At 40.6% G+C, this 21,347-nt stretch overlaps 1 protein-coding gene across 1 annotated transcript in view; it reads left to right on the top strand.

Annotated features, from left to right (window-relative positions):
• NRXN3 (neurexin 3) overlaps positions 1 to 21,347 on the top strand; it is a 1,009,770-nt gene that overhangs the window by 363,696 nt on the left and 624,727 nt on the right. Inside the window, 1 exon segment of the mRNA XM_040559130.1 lies at positions 3,594 to 3,620. Within this exon segment, the coding sequence (XP_040415064.1) occupies positions 3,594 to 3,620 (27 nt within the window).

Here is a 21,347-nt window from a genome sequence, read left to right as displayed (position 1 = left end):
GAATTCTTAGTGCTAGTTAGATGCAGTAGAGCTGTTTAACCTTTCTGAAGGAGAGGGTCTTTGGCCCTCTTCTGATGTGCTCTGGAAAACCTTGCTTCCAAGCATTAAGGAAACAGCATCTGATCTACACTAGGAATAATAACGAGAGAAAGTAACTGTAGAAGGTCCTTCCAGCTCATCCTGCTCCCAGTGTAGTTACAGACCATGAAGCCACTTTACTGCTGTCCTCCAAATATCTCATTCAGCAGCAGAACTGCTGTTGAGGCACACTCATCTTTGAAACTCAAAGCAAGGGGAAACCTCTTTTGAGTCAGGAATGCAGCCATATCTAAACAAAGCAAATCACATCAGTAGAAGCTGGTAACAGTGCTGAGAGTCCTAGATGATAATTACTGAAAGTCTTACTGCACTGATGGGGATCTCCCAAGCAGTTTCTAAATTGTTCCTGAATTCCACAGCTGCTGCTGTTTTGAGCACAGAGGCCTAGCTAAACTTGCACCCCGCAACGTACTGCCAGGGAAAGCACCCTCAGCTTTGGAGTTGTATACTAGTTTAGGGGAAAATACATATTTTCTTCCTCTCTAAAAACTGATGTAAGGGGAAGAAAACAGTTTCATATATTAATGATTGGAACTTGTTTTGGGCAAGGCTCAGAATTACAGAAATAAAAAGCACTGTGCTCGTTCTTTGAATGTAGCACCTCTGGCTCTGGATGCCTCTCTTTCCGGTGACTGACTTGAGGTTCCTTTTAGTTCATTTTCCCAGAGCTTCTGGGCACCTGCGGCTTCCATAGCTTGCCTGACACTGGTGCTGTGAGATTTTCGTCTTTCTCTATAGTACACTTCCAAATCTTGGAGGCCTGTTGACCAGATGGCTCCCTAGACATTCTAGTTTCTCCTCTTCCAGCAATTGCCATAGTGTTGGAAGACAGCACCTTGACTATCTTTCATTTGTAAAAGAGAAAAGGAGGCATAGGATCTTAGAGTACATCTACTGCGTGTAACAAAGTGTTTTGTAGAGATAGCATGGTGGACTGAGCACCTTTGTGTCGGAGTGCAGTAGTGTTAGCCCAGCTGCAGGAGAGTGTGGTGGTGCTGGTGTAGCAAAACAGGCAGATGCAAGAGGTTTAGGGCCAAGTGGGGTCCCTACTGACCCAACTGGACCTAGTCTGGTTTAGGAGCTGGTTCTTCTGGAGGAAGTTTGGGCATTTCTGCCTGGCACCCCATGGTGTGGCATTGCAGAACTGTCATGCTTGCAGAGACTGAAGATCAGACAGTGCCATGGTAGTTATCAGGGCCACTGCCCCAGTGGCCTGGTCTGTCATTATCCTTTGAAACAGAAATCTACCAGTCAGTGTAAGGGCTATGTTGGTTTTCAGTTTAAAACATTGATCCATTCACCTGGGGCAGTCATTGACTGGGAGGAAGTCCTGGGACATGTAGTTATTTCAGGAATGCTGCAAAACAATTAAAAATGCAAAACTTGTCTGCAGAGATAAAATGCACAGCTATTGTTTTAATTTCTAAATTTGATGAATGTTGCTAAGGACCAGCCATGTTTCCTTTTGAAGCACGCTTACTGCTTAGCCCATAAAACATTCCCATGTTGTTCTAGCTGTATCAGCTCCCTTGATCTCACTTGCTTGCCGTGAGACTGGAGTCTCTCTCGCTCTCTTTCAGGCTGTAGAGGCAAGGGTAGCTGGCTCCACAGGTAGCTGGTACTCAAGAGCTCCCCTTACCCCACCCAACTCCTGCAAGGGATATAGCCACCACTGTACGGTGATCGTACCAATTGCTCCAGGGCTGTTTGCTCCCACTTTTCTGTTGCGGTTGACGACACATGACAAACCTAATCGCACAAAACCAAACCCAGATTTTCTCAAGAGAAGTTCTGCTTGAAAACAGACTCTCTCTGGCTATGCTGCTCCCAATTGGTATACCCCTACCCATTATGACTTTTTATTTGTAGTCTCTTACTCTTTTTTCCCCTTTTATTTTTAAGAACAACATTCAGTTGCAGCTGCTGAAATAATTTTCCTACATCTGCCTGAATAAATACAAAATTAGTCCAGTTAAGCAGCAAACTGCTTTCTGTTTCTCTGCCATTTTGTGTAATCTTTGATGTCCGGCCATATCTCTGTAATAAATATAAATAAATATCTCTGCTGGTCAAGTTACCTGGCAGAGTGTCCGGACAAGGGTGTCCAGTAGCATGGTGCTATTATTCCTGGCCTTGGTTTCCTGAGAGAAGGTCAGCATGTCCCAAAATATGTAATAGCACTGGTATGACAGTGTTCACCCACACTGGACACCGCAGTAACAGATATTCACGAGGCTGTAAGTAGGCATTTATAAGTATAAAATCTTCTTATGGGTCATGTCCTGAGATATGCTGAGCATGAGTGTGTTAAAGTAGAGAAGCAATGCTCAGAAGCTCTCTAGCTCAGGCTGCTCTACATCAACTTTGTTTTTTTTGAGCAGTTCCTCAGTTCCTATTTATTAGACTTCCCCAACCATAATTCTATTTTTATTTCCATATACCCCTTCTCCTCCCTCCCTTGTCCGTCAACTCTGAATGAAGCAGGGCTGGCAAAGGTTCCCAGACCTGCCACTTTGCTGCCCATTTCATCTTCTTCCTGAACGTTAGGAGCACCCTGTTCAGTCTTAGCGTTCGGACAGCAAGGTGAAGCTGGGCTTGGAGGAACTGGCAGGGCTGGGGACCTTTGCAAGAAATCCCCGTAGTCCCTGCAAAGCAAACAAAAAACCAAAAAAGTATTCCCAGCGTCCGGAACTAGCTGAAATCTGGGCTGGGCGTTCGTGCGGTTAGCTGTTTGCAAGTGGCCATTTTATGACAGGACACAACTGGGCAGTATATTAACCCTTTCCACGCCTGAATGGACAGTGTCAAATGTGGCCGTGCACATACTAAAAATTGTTCTGGGTTGGAACGAGGGGAAATGAGTCGAGGGTCTGTCTTTGGGAGAGCTGGAAAGGGTTAAATATTGCACCAACAAATCTATAGGCTGATTTTACAGGTATTCTGTGTTGGACAGATGGTATATTTATGCAATAACAATACGAATTAATTCAAAAGAAACCAATTGTAAAGGTTGACTTGAAATTTCAAGCTTCTCAGAGAAATTGCTAAAGGTTTTTAAAAAGAGAAATTACAGTGGCGTATGACTTGCATTTCAAGGGAGATCTTTTTGTGCCTTAATTGTCAATTTTTTCTTGTAATTCACATCAGTTCTTGTTCTGGAGTAGAAGATACTCTTAGATGTACAGGCTTCTATAAAAAGGAAATAGCTTTCTGTGTCAACATGTGGATATATATGTACATTGGTATATCTCTATACATATGTATATATATATCTGTGTGTGTATATATATATATTTATGTAACAGATATTTACGTAGAGTATACTGTACATATACACCCACTCCTGAACTTGTACAGACTGTATATAAATATAAAATGGCCACATCTCTTTGCGTGTGTCTGTCCCCGGAAGGGTGGACTGATTGTTTTTGGATGTCTGCAGCTGTTACCTTGAAGGATGCAATTTCATCTTTCATTTATTTTTCCCCATCTAGACTGTATCAGGATAAACTGTAACGCCAGTAAGTTTTCCCTCAAGTTTCATTTTGTTCTCTTTCTATATATATTAAAATAACTTTATTTTCTTTGCTGTTTTATAAGCTGTTTTTTCTTTGATTTTATTTTTCTCGTTTCTTTTTTTAAAAAATCCTCTGAAATTGAAAGGCTGGGTGGGATATGAAGCTGGGGGGAGGAGGAAAGACCTTATGGTGATTGTATGTGAAAATTTTGTGTTAGGTTTCTCCAAGGAGGAGATGAACTGTTATTTCATAGCTTTGCAGAAGAACACCTGAGGAACCTGATGAGCTGATATTGTATTTCACTGGTAACCTGTTGTCTTTATGAAAACTTTTAAAGAGCCACATAAGAATAACAACAGGTACTGTATGCACTTCTCCACTACAAAAAAAAAAAAAAAAAAAAAAAAAAAAAAAAAAAACAAAGCATGCATATTTAAACAAACACACAAAAAAACAAATCTTAAACTTTCACTTTATTTCAGAATGGTGACATCTTAACCTGATATTTATTCACAGTCATTTGGGGGGGGCGGTATTGAAGAAAGAAAATTACATCTTAGTTTTTGAGTATATTATCAGAGTTATATGAGAGCCTTTTATATAGCATTTACCACTCGTAGGTTCCATAAAAAAGTCCAGATGAATCTGTGTTTCACTGAAGATTCCCTTCAGTCCCTTCAGTCTGTTAAGGTAGGGAAGGTGGCTGTAGAAAGATGCTGGTTGATAGAAAACTGTATACCATTGCATGAAAAATAATATTAAAAGACCATATCCAATTTTAGTCTGTGATAAAGGAAACAATCTTTTCTGTTTACTTCAAAGAGCTGTTTGAAGTTGCTGTAGGCTTAAAACTGAAACACTATTCCCAAAGAACGCTGTTTAGATCTCAAGTATGGCTTTAAGGTGTATCTTACTTGAAACCAGATTCCTTGCTGCACTGACAGATCCTGGGTGTTAGATGATTTATGGAAGACTGAACACCACTTTGGAAGCGCTATAATGAATTAAGAGGTGAGGTTGGTCCATGTGTGGTGTGGGCTTGGGGAAGAGTGGCTAGAAAGCTGCCCAGCAGAAAAGGACCTGGAGGTGCTGGTTGACAGCTGGCTGAACAGGAGCCAGCCACGTGCCCAGGTGGTGGAGAAGGCCACTGGTATCCTGGCCTGCATCAGAAGTGGTGTGGCCAGCAGGACTAGGGAAAGGATTTTTGCTTTGTATGCAACACTTGATGAGACTACATCTCAAATATTGTGTTCAGTTTTGGTTCCCTCAATACAAGAAAGATATTGAGTTGCTCAAGCGTGTGCAGAGAAGAGCAAAGAAGTTGGTGAAGGGATTAGAAAACAGGATTTATGAGGAGCGGCTGAGGGAACTGGGGTTGTTAACAGGAGAAGAGGAGGCTCAGGGGAGACTATATCCTTTTCTACACATACCTGAAAGGAGATTATAGGGAGGTGGGTGTCAGTCTTTTTTTCTCAGGTAACAAGTGATAGTATGCAAGGAAACAGTCTCAAGTTGTGCTAGGGGAGGTTTTGCTTTGAATATTAGGAAAAAATTTTTCTTGGGCAGGGCAGTCAAGCACGGAACAAGCTGGCCAGGGAAGTGGTGGGGTCCCCATCCCTGGAGGTATTTAAGAGATGTGTGGGTATGGCACTAAGGGATGAGAGTTAGTGATGGCTCTTGGTAGGTCAGGTTGATGGTTGGACTCGATCTTGAAGGTCTTTTCCAACCTAGATGATTCTATGAGTCTACATGTTTTCTAGAGGGTGTGGTCTTTTTATTTACCAAAGAGCCCCATCCAAGCTAGCAGGAAAATAGGAAGAAGTGTGTTGCAACCCTAAAAGCAGAGCTTTCAATTAGAAGTGGAGCAACACACTACAGAAATAGTTGTAGCAGCACTGAGGGAGCAAGAGAACATCGTTTCAAAGCATTTTCTTAATATATGTGCTATAGTTTTGGACTAAGAGTATGTTTGTATTGTTAGACAGCAGATGGTCGTGTGTCTGTGTCGTGTGTTCCCCCCTAGTAACAGATCAGCTTTCCTTCTGGGTCACTGCCAGATTCAGATCCTACTTTTCAGGAAAGTGGAAGCAATTAGTTTCTTGGTCTTGGGAGATGGTCCCTAGGAGTCTGCATTCAGAGAAAGAAGCTAAAGCATTGACCGATGTGTGATTATTCCATTTATGAGCCCTGGTGTGGTGCAGGAGCTTAATTGTGAGTCAACAGCTTTGAGGACTGCTTCCTCCTTCTGCCCTGTTGCAGGGCTATGTGAGATTAGTCCTGTATGACTCAAACCTGGCAGCTCTTGTTGAATTCCTCTTGCTCATCTAAGTTTGAACACTGTATTTCAAGATGGAGCTGGCAATCAGGAAAACTGTCTTGAAACTCTGATGAGATTGCCAGTTTTCACCCAGCAGTAGCAGAGGGCATTTGCATAAAAATAGGATCTTCTGCTTCCGAAAAGTTCATGTGTTTTCGATGCTTAGCCACCCACAACTCTATGTAGATGCTTGCACCATACTTCTTGTTCATGTGTGTCATCTGAGCATCCATACCAGTTTCTCTGGTATCATCTGATGTTGTTGCCATCATCTTCAACTGCTGATGACAGATGGCTATTAGAGGCTCATCTGTGGAGGACTTTTCAGGTGGGAAATCAGCTTTAGTAGCAAGGTGTGGTTTTCATACAAAATAAAATTTAGCAGTAACTGGAAGAAACATTTAAAAAAAAAAAAAAAAAGAAAACCAGAATCCTAAGATCAGATCAGTGGGAAGACAGTCTGAATCCAGAGTGTTTTTGTTAGTTTTCCCATAAGCATCAAAACATCTTGAATCATTTTGCTTCCATGCATTTTTAATTGTTGAGGTTGCTGCATTTTTAAATACAGTTTTCCTTTGAAGGTTGATATTTATTTATTAAAAAAAAAAAACCTTTGGATTTTCCTAATTTATTTTTTATGATGCTTTGCTTAAAATGAACAACCCCTGTCCTAGTCCCTCCAACACCTTGTTTCGTTGCTGCCTGTTGCAATGACTCAGGTCATCTGTCCTGCTTTCTCGAAGAAAACCTGCTGGGAACTGATTGATGGAAAACTGTATACCCTTGCATGAATAAAATACAGTTAGGCAAGAACAAACCAAATAACATTGTAGCTTTTCTTGCAGGCACAAGACATTTACTTGTGCAGAGAGAGTTATCAATATGCAGATGGGTCTGCCAGGGTCTGTCAAAGTCAGTAGAAATGTTTTAAATTAACTTGACAAATGGAATTCCCAGTCAGCTGAAGAGTTTCAGGTCAAGCAGTCACCATTGCTAGCTGAATGTAAGGACCTGGTTTGTGGTTTTAAAGGTAAACAGAGCTGTACTTTGGGGATCTCATGGAATGTGTTAGGTTAAAGAGCCTACTAGCAAGATCACAGCAAGCACTGAAGCTCATGCTATCCGAGAGGAGTCCAGTGTATTGTCAGAGGTAAGCATTTAGTTTTCAATATACTTGCTCTTAGTTTTCATTGGATAGAGTGAGAGGTTTTTGTTTGCATATCTTTGGGATGCCATATATCTGTTGTAAAATGCTGTTTTCCATCATGTCATTTCTTCTTGCCGTCTTTATTTTTTGTCAGTCATATCCCACAGTTCTGGAATGGAAGGCTGACATGATGTCCTACAACAGGAATATTTTTTACTCATTTCATCCCCATGCCTCACTCCTGTTGTTGCATAAACTGATCTTATTTTTTTCTGCATGCTGACAGAGCTTGTATTTAGATGGACCCAACAGTGCTGTTGCTTACACAGATTTGACTAAGTAGTAACTCTGTTTTCCTCTTAATGTAAAATCAGCACAACCAAAAGTAGTATCGGGGCCCCAAAATAGAATGTGGAGATGCACTGAAAGATTCTTCAACATAATGCAGACATAATGGATAGCAACATTTTGTTTGCTGGATTTATGGGGAAAATATGCATAGACTAAATACCCTTACATTTTTGCACACATACCTTTTTTTTTTTTTTTAAACAGAACTTACCAAAGAATGTAGCTCTTTGCCCCACCTCCTGTAAACTGGTTCTTGAAATATAAAGCTCACTTTAAAGAAAGTTAAGGTTGCTGTGATAGTTTTATAATTTGTGTCATACTGTCTGGTGCTCTGATTTTTCTCCAGTTTTCTGAAAATATCTCATCCTTAATTTGCTTTATTCCCTTTTCAGTGATGACCCCCCTGCTTCATATCAGTCCAAAGGGGATAGTTTTCGGCCTTCTACTAAATAACAAGCATGGAGGACAGGGCTATGTGCTACAGATTCAGTGTCTTGTAGAGTGTCTTCAGTTTGTGTTGTTTCTAGGATAATGTTTGTGTTCTTTTTCTTGGTTCAGTTCCCTCTCCTTTTCCCAAACCGTTTATGTGGCGTGGCATTAGTCACAGTCACATAGTTTGACACTATGGTTATGGGAGGTTTGATCTTCCAAAGGGTCACTTTCAGTGCCTTTGGGGCAGTGAATACTTCTATCTTATCGCTTGGTATTTCATAAGGAGGCCTCTTCTCCTCACTAAAGCATGCCATACAAGCCCTTACCTATTTTCATGTGCCTCATGAAGCTTCAGAAAATCCTGATCCTCTTCTCTTACCTGTTGCTAAAAGCAAAAATGGAAGAGAGTGAAAGAAGACAGCTGGAATATGAGATTGGTTCTTCCTTTTCAGCTGCCATGCTTACTGTATTTAGTGCCTTCATTCAGTGCAGTGTTAATGTTTCGTTTAAGTGCTTCTGTAACAACAGCAAATACCAGCTTATGATGTGTAACTCTGGGAGAGATTTTAAGTTTTCTATTTTCCATATCCTCTTAAGTGAATAGGAAGCCATGCTAACTCTAATCTAATCAAAATGTTATAAAAACAAGTGCACTTATCTGATTCTTAGGGATGTTGCTGTCATTTTAATAAAAGCTTAATAGTACTCTAACGTGAAAACATTATTTGGAAAGTGAAGAGGTGTGATTAAACAGACACATCGTATTTGTGACTCTAGTATCTACTAATGCCATTTAAACGTAATCAGGAAGAAATGAATGCTCATACAGCCTGAAAAGTGACAAGCCATTAGTATGTCATATTGTAGTGGTGAAAACAAACCTGGCATTTGTTGCATCTGTACAGCTTAGCCAGGCGTTTTCTCACCTTTGGGAAGTCTCAGACTGGTCTGAGCCTAGTGCTGCTACTGTTACCTATCGCCCAACTAGTCCAGCTGGATCCTTTCTAGTGGTCTCTCCCTCTCTCTCTCTCTCTCTCTCTCTCTCTCTCTCTCTCTCTCTCTCTCTCTCTCTCTCTCTCTCTCTCTCTCTCTCTCTCTCTCTCTCTCTCTCACACACACACACACACACACACACACACACATGCTGAGCAGCCAACTAAACGTCCCTTTTTATCCCCTCACTCTTTTTCCATTCTTGTTCCTCCCCAAATCACCTAAACTCCCCCTTTGTCCTGCCATTGATTGCTGCTCGAGCATGCTGCAATAAGTCCTGGGCAATCTCAAACTGCTTTCCTCTGCATCCCATAACATGACTCATCCCTAGGAAGCAACCCCCTTAGTCTGAAAAGTGGTCCAGAGAGCTGCTCTAGTGAATTGCAGTGATGAGTTTCATTTCATGCTTGCGCAGTGGGGCTGGTGGCTCTGCTGGGACAGGCTGTTTGCTCTTTGGTGTCCTTAATTTGGGTTCTCACCTGCAGTTGTGCCCCTGGGCTCCTCCAGACTTGTTCAGATGGGTCTTTGATGGGCTTATGGCCCCTGTGGTGGGCCTGGATCTAGCCTGGCAGGGTATAGTTTGGGTTCCCGCCTCATGCCATCATCTCTCTGATGTGGGTGTTTCTCTTCGTGGGTACATAGACGAGCTTTGTCACATAAGCTAACAAATTTCTCTTGCCTGTGACAGCTACTAGAAAGTGAAGTATTATGTCTCAAACTTGCTCAATGCAAGTCCACTCCAAGTCACTAGAAGACAAAAAACCCTCTTAAGTTCTCAGCACAGAGGTTGCTTGGTACCCCTCCACAGTGAAGCAGTGCTCCTGAGTTGGTTTTAAAGTGGTACCAACAGAGCCCCTGCAGTTAATTGCAATGGGGACGACAAAAAAAAAAAAGGGGGCAAAAAAAGCCTTTTGGGGATGTGTTCCACATGGCCATCTTCCACCTAGGTCAGAGGCAAAAGGTGAAGAGCTTATAAGAAGCTGCTCTGCTCTGCTGTGGTCTAGACAATATATCTTCTGTAGATTAAATTCTGTAATTAGTTGCCCAAAATCCATTTTGTTTTTTTATTCAAAGAAAATTGACATAAAACTGGAATCTCATGCTTTAGGACCTGGGGGAAAGAGAGAATTTTATATGTGATTTACTTTGCCTGAGAACAACCCAGAGAGAGCATTTCTAATGAAAGTTTGAATAGTTAAAAAGAAAAAAACAAAAGCAAACATGAATCAGCACAAGCACTGCTTGCTATTTTGGGTGCTACCTTATCAGTACATTTTAAGGCGGTTCAGTGGATGCTGGGTAAGGAGTGGCTGGTAAAAAGGCTCTAATGATTTATATTATTGGGTGCAGAGCACTGTGTGTAATGAAAGAAAGGTGTTCACCGTGTCTCTAATCCTCATTCGGTCAGTGCTATGAAGGTCAAGGTTTTGCTATGGCATAATTAATTTTTGGAGCCCTAAACTGCATTTGCTGTACCACAAGGTCCCTGCATCCCAGAATATTTTACAGGCTGTACATTTGGGCTGCAAATACAAGGCAGCCCATGGTTATCAGGTTTCAGTGAGCCCCAGCTCCTAGTTAGCAGCTGTCAGTCTTCGTCTTGGAGCTAATACCGCCATGTCCTTTGAAAGGCTCTAGGCTGATGCTACCTTTCTAGTGCTCAGGGAGGGACTTCAGCTGATCTTTTGAGATCATCCATTTGAAGAGGTGACATTGTTTAGAGTGGAGCTTGCTAGAACGCTTTCTGTGTTAGTTTTAACCAGATTGTGGCGGTGGGACCTAACAGGAAAGAAAACTAACCTTGGAAAATCTGCAATCATTGGTCAGGAATAAATGACCAGATTTTGGGAAACAGCTATGGCAATTTACTGATTATTGTTCCCACCACGGCAGCTTTTCTTGACTCTTTGCTGCTTCTTGAGGTTGTCTTCATGTTGTACATTTTTATATACACAATTTCTCAATTCCTGTAGCCTCTGACCCCTTCCATGGTATTGCATCTCAAAATGAGAACTGTCGTATAGGGAAAAGAGTCAAAACATCTGAAAAAAATCACCTTGTCAGTCACTAAGCTGGATACTCTTTGCTTAGTGCTGGAAATACCAGAAAAATTCTGGGTGGTATAACAGAGAAAGATTATGAAGTAGGCAGTGGTTGGGCAGATTTATTATTATTATTATTATTGTTTGTATTTTTGCTGAAGGAGAAAGATGCACTGAATGATTTTTGGAGTAACCTTGGAAGACTTCTGGGGGTGGGATAAGTTTTGAAGTCCTGTGAGGCTGGGTTTTGTTTTAATGATGCATGCATTAACTAGTTGCTTGTCAGCACTGTTTATTCTTCTCCACCAGTTGTTAGACTCTGAGCTTCCTTTGTCATGTCTGCGTAGAGAAGGCAGGAAGACTTGTTTCCTTCTTGTTGCACTATTTGCAGCGTCTCAGCCAGGGTGTTTGGGAAAAAAAGGCTTTGATAGAAAAACTTCTCTACTTCTCAGTTTATTTTGGCTACCTTATTTGTGTAAACTGATTTATGTTCCTTTCAGAGCAGCTGTCATCACTTGAATTTTCCCCAGTGCTGTGGGTTAACCCTGGTAGGCAGCTGAGCACCACACAGGCACTCGCTCACTCTTCCCTAGCAGGATGGGGGAGGGAACTGGAAGAGCAAAAGTGAGAAAACTGATGGGTTGAGATAAAGAGAAGTTAAAAAGTGAAAAAGAAAAAATGGAAAAAAAAAAAAAACAACACACCACAGAATGAAACAAAACCACAAAACAAAGACCAATAAGTGATGCAAAAGCAATCATTCACCACCAGCCAAACAATGCCCAGCCAGTCCCCGAGCACTGGTAACCAGTCCCTGCCAAACTCCCTCTGCCAGCAGTGTTACGGCAGAGCATGATTGGTATGTTATACAGTATGGAATATCCCTTTGGTCAGTTTGGGTCAGCTGTCCTGGCTGCGTTCCCTCCCAGCCTTTCGGTCACGCTAGCCTCCTCACTGGAGTGGGGCAGAATGAGAAAGGGAGAAGGCCTTGACACTCTGTAAACACTGTTCAGCAAAAACACAGGTGTGTTATCAACATGCTTTTGGTCACAAATCCAAAAGTCAGCACCACATGTGCTGCTATGAAGAAAATTAACTCCCTCCCAGCCAGATCCAGTACACTCAGCTGGTGTGAACTGTATGTGAACGTAATCCAGTACATGAACTGGATCTACACATGCAGCTGTAGTCCGCCAAGTTTGTGCTATAGGGCCTGAAAAGCCAATGCTTTGGCTGCCTTAAATTAAAACAAAGGACTAAAGGTTTCCAGGCATCAAGCATTTGACCATTTTTTTCCCACTGATTTTTCTTTTCCTACTCAAGGCACTGAGTATGAGGAAACTTGCTGTGTGAGTGGCAATATCAGGGAGCTGTGTAGGCAGTACTAAATGTGTTGCTTCCAGGATTAAGACGTGTCAAGCTGTTGACTATCTTAATTTAAAACAATGACTGTATTGGGACCTAAATACTGGATATTGTTTACATGAATGAATAGTGAGAGGATTGATAATGACAGAAGTTGCCTCTCCACAGCCAGGAGATTTTCCACACCTAACAGTCCCCATGCCACACACCCCTTTTTTAAGCAGTGACTGCTGTTGGCCTGCTACCACGACCTATCGCATTGCCTGTGTTTTGCAGGTGGAGAATTCTGTGATTCTGTAAACTCACATCTTACTCCCCCAGCACTGTGCTCCCTGACAGAAATTTTCTACCAGCAGTGCCTTTTGCTGGACAGTCTTGCAGTTACCTTGAAACTACCCTTCAGTGTTTCTGTGTTTGACCATTGTCCTCCCTGAAAAGAGCTGGACAAAGATGAGCTGTAGGTTTACATCTTGTCTGTGAAAGAGGCACCTTATAAATATTTGCTGTTTGTGCAGGACTAAATAAGGGGCAGAGAACAAGATCCCTTCTCCCAGGGTTGGAGCTGATGCGCACTGGTGTATGATGCATCTAGCATGATTGTATTGCTCTAGCTTCTCTGAAAACGTGCCATTAGCAAACCTTTTGGCAGCTCTGTCTTCGTTCCTAGTTGCTTATCTTCTAGTCCTCTTACGAAAAACTGATTCTTCAGGTTTCAGGCCCAAGGAAGAAGTTGTGGACTTCTTGCCTCTCCTGTGCAAAGGAAATATAAAATGTGACTTTTGATTCCACAGGGAACCTGGTGAAGATGCCACAGATGTTAAACACAGTGGTTGAGATTTTTTATATCATCATAAACCATTTTCTAGCTAGTGAAAAATGGAATATGCTGAATGTTTTCATTCTGAATGTGAAAAGTTAGAAAGCCTGAGAGAAATTCTCAAGTCATTTTCGCAGTTAAATCTCTTTTGACTTGTGTCACTTCAGTGGCTGCTGTATTAAATAGTTATGTGTGCACACTTCATTGTGTCAAAATAGCTTTTTCCTTGTGGTGGCTTTCACATTATCCAGGCCTGATCATGAACTGGAGGCCCAATCACTGGCTACAGTTTTAATTATCCAAGGCTATCTTACTATTTTGGTTTGCTAGTGAATGTGAAGTGGAGAATGACTGGCAAGCTTACAAAAAAAAAAAAAATTATACTAATTAACACAAGAGTAGGTTCAGGTAAGGGTTTAATTTTATATTAAGAAACTGTTGGCATGCAAACATCATTTGGACTAGTGTTCTTTTTTATTTTTGTAGGGAAATCTCATTTGAAATTATTCAGTCCAGTATTTAAAACTGATAGGGAAAAGAAATGTGGCTGGCACTGCTTTTGGTTCATATCAGCATCTTTCAGAGTTAGGAATGTTGCTATCTCCACCAAGCTATTATCATCTTTGGGATTTTTTAGTGAAAAATGTTCTGATGGTATTAAAACATTTAAACAAAGTTCCAGCCTCCTTTCTAGGACAGTGCTCTTCATGCATTCATGGAGTTTCACTATAGCTTCCTGAGGAGGGACAGTATTATTTTCCATGCAAAACCATAAATGTTTCTCAGCTGAATTTAGGAAAATTCTCATGTGTTTGATATTTCAACTTTAATACAAGAAAGGAAGGGGGAAAAAGCATATTTGTAGAAGACAACTGAGATTTTTGGTGGTCATTATGCAGTTGGCCAAACTGTATACTGGTAGTTACCACTACAGTGTAACAGTGATCACATACAACATAATTACGTTGCTACCACAGCACTTTCTGCCACATCCTTGCTCTCCCTCATGAAAATACTGACCATGGTCAGTCTTAGGATTGTCAAAATATTTATGCCACAAGTCTGGGCAATATCACAGTCCCTTTTGTTTGCTGCGGGCAGAAAACTAGCCTTGTTTAGTTTCATGCTTTCTTATACTAAAAAAATAAAAAATAAAAAAAAGGAAGAAAGAAGAAAGGAAGTTTCTAATTTTGTATTTTATGTTTTCTGCTTAGCATAATTCTAGATGAAGGGGAATATTTATAAGTAAATTGCTTCCTAAGTCATCATTGCTATTGAAAGCAATGTCAATAAAATTGACAAGTTTTTGTTGCAGCAAAAATTTTTAATTTCTCACTGGTCACACTTTGTGTTATTTCAAAAATAATAAAATGCAACAAAAAAACAGTGTGAAAACTATGAAAGCACAGGTTTTCTTTTTTCTTTCATTTTTCGTTTTGCATAGCTCTCATGCAGCTTGGTTTCCTGAAAGAGCTGAAAAGTTTATCTAGACTTTAAGGTTTTTCCCCCAGTTGCAGCAGGATCTCAAGCTTCCAGCCTGGCAGATTCACTCAGTAGCATTTGGTACAATTCCTCACTTGTGTGGTGACTTCTCCAGCTGTATTTTGCAGGAAACGCTGTATCCAGCAGGGCTGTGTAGAGAGAATCATCTGTGACCCCAAATGCCTGTGTGCACCCAGGCTGACCGTGCTGGTTCCCAGCCCAAGCAAGCCTTCCTTCTCTCGTGGCACTCGCTGCTGTGCCTGTTACAGAAGGAGCTGAGCACCACCTCGCGGTGCAGCTGGATGTTTTCTGGTCTCTTCTCTGTTTATGTGCTGAGCAGCCTAATACATCTACAAAGCAGCAGCAAATCATTTTGTGTTTGTTTTGTGTTGCTTTTTCCCATTTGTGAAAGTATCTGAGGTATGTTCAGGGCACTCTGTGGAAGGTAATAACGAGGAAGATTGCGTTCATAGGCATTTCTGTGTGAAAAGGTCTTGAATGCAAATTGGTTCCTGACTGTAGCACGGGGCTACTATATCAGATATGCTTTATAGGCAGGAAGAAACTTTTTCAAAGTGTGGACTGTATCACAGGACAGTGCTAATCAGCACGTAAAAGCAACAGCATGCTTCACTTTCTTGCACTTGCTCTTTTTCCTCTCGGATGAAAACAGCTGATGCTGCGGAGCTGAGGGTTTGGGGCTTAAGTGCTAGGAACAGCCCAAGAAAGGAGACTGAGGGGACTGCTCAGCCTCTGCCAGCTTGCAACTTGACAGTGCTGTGTCTTGGACAGCTGCAGCAAATCAGACCATCTTAACTTCACTACTCAATTCCCAGTGATAAAGCTAAGGTCAGGCTTGAAGTAGTAAGTAAAGCGTGCTTGTATAAGCACGTCCAAAACATCCTTACTAAAATATATCATGTGGAATACCTATAGAAAAATGTAACAACTTCTGATTTCGGAAGCTTCACAGAATATATATATATATATAGAACTGGCATATTTTCTAATAATTTGTATGAATATATGCATAATCTCTCACAATAGCAACAGCCTACAGTGGTTGTGGGACAGCTGACAGGTCGGTAGGCTAGAAAGGTAGGGAAAATATTTAATAAACCCAGCTATTGAAAGAACATAAATGATATTTGCTTAGCTGATACTCAGTCACTCCGAGCTGGTTAGGCAAGAATTCAGAAAGGGTTACAGTGGTTAAGTGCTGAAATGCCTTGGTTTCAGGTGAAATCCTTAAAAGCACATTAACCTAGCCTTGACCGTAATGGGCTGTAGGACCCATGCATGAATACAGAGGCTGTTAAAAGCCGAGGATGGCACTTGGAAGACATGAAGTTACTTTAAACCCAAACCCTCAAGTGAAACAGCTGAAACCTGAGAAATGGAGAGTAGGAGTAATTAAGCGAATAGAGATGTAGTCCATTTTAAGCTAATATAATTGCATCTGACGTTCATTTTATAAGCAAAAAATGACTTTTAAACCTCTGAAAGATCTTGTGCTTTGCTTTACCATTAATCCTGCTTGACATTGTCTGAGCTGAGTCAAGGTAAACCTGAGAAATCTGTTTGTTTCACAGCCTCACACAGTGACTCTGAGGTAGGCTTTCTGCCTTCTTGATTGCTGAAACTATGTTATTTAGTACTCAACTCCAGTAGGCAGTTAAGACTTTTTTTTCTGCTTTAGATGTAATTCGCAGAGGTACCGAGCATAGTCAACTCCTGTTGACTTTCAGAGTGTTTTAGAAGCTCAGCATTTGTGAAAAATCAAATCTTAAGGCCCTTGTCCTTTAATAGGTCTACTGACCAATACTAAGGGGAAATATTCAGAACTGAAAGTATGACAAGTGAGAGAGATGCTGTATCATTTCTTTCCCATTGTGAGGTAAATGAGCCAAGTGCGAGTCCCTTGGGGCATATCATGCCTTCATGTGGGCAGGTGGGCACAGGTTTTTGCTGAGGCAGAATGCAATGTACCTAATGGATTGTGTTTTTCCATGGGATTTAATTGCCATGACCTGAAAAATTGATTAGTTTGAGAAGGCTCAGTTACATTGCTTTGAATCCAAAAAAAAAGTGCATTTTAGCTTACCAAACGTTTATCTCTGGGGATCTGCATCATGTTTATATTCAACGACCAAATAAGAATGTGTTTTCACGTGAGATTTCTGCTTTTGTTTTTTCTGATTGGGCCAGAAATGTAACAGAAACATCCTTTACCTGGTAGTGTTGGGAATGCAGAAGAAGGACCGAGAGAACTGCAGTAAATTAAAAGAGGAATGTATAGTGAGGTATTTTAGCTGCCTCTCATTTTTGGGAGGAACATTAGCTTTATTTGCAGTTGGGCAAGGTAATGCATTGCTTTGTTTTGGCATTCTTCTTTTGTTACAGCACAGATAGGATATTTGCTTCTGTTTCACAGTGGAATGAAATTAAAAATCCTTTCTTAGGAATTCTTAAGCATATTTTGGTCTTTGGAGTATTCATTTATGCTGATGATTTAGTCCTTAGAAGACTGCAGTGGTTGTGGCATTGCTATCCCCAAGGAATTGCTGAAGGACAGAGTGTGAAGTCATTTTATGCAGAAGCAGTAGCAGCGACATTATGGGCTTTCAGCCCTGCCCTTACATAGCACCATTATCTAAGCACTTCTGACACTGAGGGGAAGCTTTGTTGCAGCTATTCAGCTCCGGTGCTACTCTACAATTTTTAGCAGAGATGGAAGTATGAGTGCAGACGAAGATTATACATTCTCACATTCTTACTCACTGTGTTACCTTATTGCACTGCTGGAATATGGAGGGATCCACCCTGCACTTGTAAAAGCGTTCTGCATGTAAGCTTATTTCCAACAACTTTTTGGAAATTTGCAGGCTGCATACTGATTGAAAGCAAAATGCTTAGCTGCTTTTCAGACTGCAATTAAAATTGAAATTGGAGTGTTTGCGACAGAAAAATATTCATTAACTGTGAACACTATTAGTTGTAGCAGTACTGGAAAAAAATATCATCAAATTCTGCCTCAGATTACAATAGTTCCAGGTCTTTTGCTTCCAGGAACGTCCTGAAACTTTAATAGGTCTTGAGTGAAACCTGGACAGACTTTTCTGAGGAAAGAGAATCTAAGAAGAGGTATCCCAAGGACATTGAAATGAAACGTTAAGATGAACTTTTTCTGAAGAAAATTATCTGAAGCACTAACAAATTTGTTAGGATATGATTTCCACAGCTAGAAAAACAGAGGAGAAACAAACCTGAAACTCATTTCCTAGGCTTCAGAGGTTGTGTGGAAGTTTGAGTCTGTTTTTACTGTCTATGAGTGAAGAAAATGTCAAAATGGAAAACTAAATGGTACCGAGAATCCTGTACTTCAAACTTATTTTTGCGAGCTTTGAGAATTCTATTTATAGCTTCTAAGATCTCCACAATGGATAGAGACTGCATCAAGCATCCTAGATATCACTCCCCAGTCCTGCATTGCTTCCATAGCATTGTAATGCTCAGCTCTTACATGGTCACAGATGGGAGAGACTGTAATATTTGTAATAGGAAATGATGAGGCAGTTTAGGTAGGTGAACCAATACACATCAGGAAACCAATTACTGCCTGATACCTGTTCTAACATCAGGAAGTGCCAATACGTTGACATAGCATGCATGTAGTCTAGCCTGGCTTTGATAAACACATTTCCTTGGTGCCCTCAGAGCAAAGGGTATTACTTTTTCTGTTTTCGCTTCTGTTCTGGATACAGAAAATCTTAGTTTTGGTTTTTGCTGATAAGAATGGTATCCCTGTGCAAGCAGACATATATTTTTACAGGACAGCTTGGGGACGGAATCTGCACTGAAGATTTCATTATCCAAATGAATACAAGAATAAAAGGCACAGAGGGAACGTATGGGCTTTCACATTCAGTGTAGTGATTAAATTTACTCAGCGTTTTCGTCTGTTGAGACTTAGTCTTTCTGTAGTCAGTGGAGAGGACTAAGCTGTCCTAGAGTATTGTTTGGAGCTGTGAGCTAAGTCAGCCTCCTCCAGTGGGCAATTCAGAACCACCTGCACCTCCTGGCTGATCATCACGAGCATTGCCATGACATTTCTCATTGAGTAATGGACAGACTTCTAAAATCGACATCACCAGAAGGTCCTCCAGATAATAATAATCTCTACAATACTCAGCAGTAGCAAGACTTTGGGCAAGTCATTTATTTACCTGTAGCTCAGATTTCCAGTAATGTGTAGCTAATGATAGTCACCTGCTTGGCAGGAGGCTTCAGGATCTGCATTCATGAATGTTTGTAATGGCTTTGATACTATGAGTTCAAAGGTATTCTGCAAACAAATTTAGCATTTATGAAAGAATTATGAATTTCTGTTTATTACCCACCACATTACACTAATAAACTCCTGTAAGATGCAATGATTTCCAAAATATTAAAGGCCAAATTGTCCCACTGATGCAATTCCGTGGAAACATGGCAAGCAATTTTTTCCCTTTTATCTGTGGCAATTAGTTTCTTGAAAGATATCAATATCCATAGGTTATATGTATTTTTTAATGTAGTTATTTAAATACAGTACCATCAATTCAGTATAAAATGTCATACTTCCAAACAGTAAAAGAATAGATAGCTTAAACTGAAATAAGGAAAATGAACTTAAATGAGCAGGAAGAAATGGACGTATTTACAAGAATGAAGTAACTGTGCAATGTTCTGTCCGTAGATGATCAAACCTCACCATTATATGTGAAAACATTATTAGCAGTTTGCTCTTCTCCTCTCCTCCAAATTGCCCGCATTTCTAGATAGTTTCCATAACACTGTATTGAAAAAGATAACTGTGTTTCTTACACCACTGTGTCATCAGGAACAGTGAGAAATGATGGGTCTGCTTCTTAAATAAAAATGAAACAAATGCTCAGTCTCTTACACCAGCAACTAGACTGCTCAAAGCGCAGTTAGCATGTACAGTTTTATAGGCTTGGGATTTATGCACTGTACTTCAGATTCAGTAGTAATTTCCATAAAAATGACAGAATAATTAGGGCAGAATAATGCGGTTGTCATTAATAAATGATGTTGCTTTTGCGCATGATTATATGTCTCACTGTTCTGGATGACTGAAAAATCTGCAGACTGTGTAACAGGTTACCTGGTTTGTGATATTGTTACCTTCCTGTAAGTTAGCTTCCTTATGTACATGGCAAACTCTGATCCTGCTCTGAACTTTTAAATGCATCTTTTCAGCACCAAAGTTTTTTTTGCTGCTGCTGAAGTAATACTTAATTTAAGGTGTTTGAGTCTGCAAAAGCTGAAGTTTGCTTTCTTGGGTGTGTCAATAACAGAGCACATTTTCATGGTGATCATGCTTATTTTACTATGCTCCTTTTATATAATGCTGTTCTTACTTTTGATAAAGTAGGCAATATGTGACAGAACAAAATCAATGTAAATAGATGTGGGGTGTTTCTTGGGTGTGTTAGCATTCTGACCCCAGTTTTGAACATTTCTTGAGCAAAAGGGAGATTGAATTATGGTTGTAAGAGTTTCAGTGGGACTAGTTGCTCTAAGGAGAAATACTTAGCAATATACTATGACAAGCGAAAATTTGCTTGTATGGAAAAAATAAATCTATAAATAAAACCCGAGTGGAGATGCTAACTATGCCATAGCCGCAGTGGAATCTACAGTATGATCTGCTTACCCTGTGGAAGGGTCTGCTGAGTTTTATATCCGTGTAGTTTCCCTTTGGTGTACACAGTGGGAAATGTTATTTGAGCTGTGACTGAATGGCGTTTCAGGTGGCTTTCTTCTTCACACTCAGTGAAACATCTAGACCTGTGCCTCTTGTTTTCCTTGGCAAGCAGCATGAGGTCAGTGAAATGCCATTAATGTTAAACCTCACAGCTTTGGTGAGGTTCCCATTGTGGAATTTTAGATGGCACTGAAGTGTATTCTTCCTGTTATTTGTATTATGGTGTATTGCACATGAATGAGCACATGGTTCTGTCTATACACTCCGAATTTCAGAGGTTTTAACTATTTCTCATTGCTGGCATTTCATTACACGTACAGACGTGTGTGTGTATAGGACCTAACGCTACCCATGTAATGGGAATCTGATCCTGCTTCTTCCTGGGACAAAAAGGCAATATTCCCTCGTAATTTGAATCAGGAGAACAAAGTCAGCTGTTATCAGGGAAAAATCATAAGGGGTCTCCTGTATAAAGGAACAAAATTTCTCCTTTGATGAGGTTTGAAAAGATGTGGCATCTTAGCTAGGTAGAAGAGGCATGGAGGCAGTGCAGAGGAAGAATATCTTGTATCGGAAGAGAATAAATTGTGTGTGAGGAGGCAGAAGAAGATTGAAGAGAAGCCAGTCTTAAATAAGAAGTGAAGGAGGAAGGTCTAAAAATAAAGATGCTGTAGTTTTGAGGAGGTCAATTTTAAATATCTAAAAGTGGAGAGCAATCAGTTTTTCGCTGGATCTTGAAAAGACTAGGGAAGTATCAGAGGCATATGAGAGTAGAGGGTGATTTGGTTGTGAGAATAAAACACTTTTTTGTCTTTTTTTTTTTTGAAGTTAATAAATCTCAAGTTAGAAAAGAGAGAGAATGAAGACTTGCACTTCTGATCTGTGTGTATAATATGTAACACGTGGCAAATTGGCTTCCAAATTTGCTCAGCTCGGTCTCAGCCTGTTTGTCTTGGAGCCCTCATATACCTTGAGAATAATTGTTCCCTGCCTTTCTGTAAATAACCCCAAACA

This window comes from Cygnus olor, chromosome 5 (assembly GCF_009769625.2).
Source record: "Cygnus olor isolate bCygOlo1 chromosome 5, bCygOlo1.pri.v2, whole genome shotgun sequence".
NCBI lineage: Eukaryota > Metazoa > Chordata > Aves > Anseriformes > Anatidae > Cygnus > Cygnus olor.
This window is presented reverse-complemented; position numbering and strand designations above follow the sequence as displayed.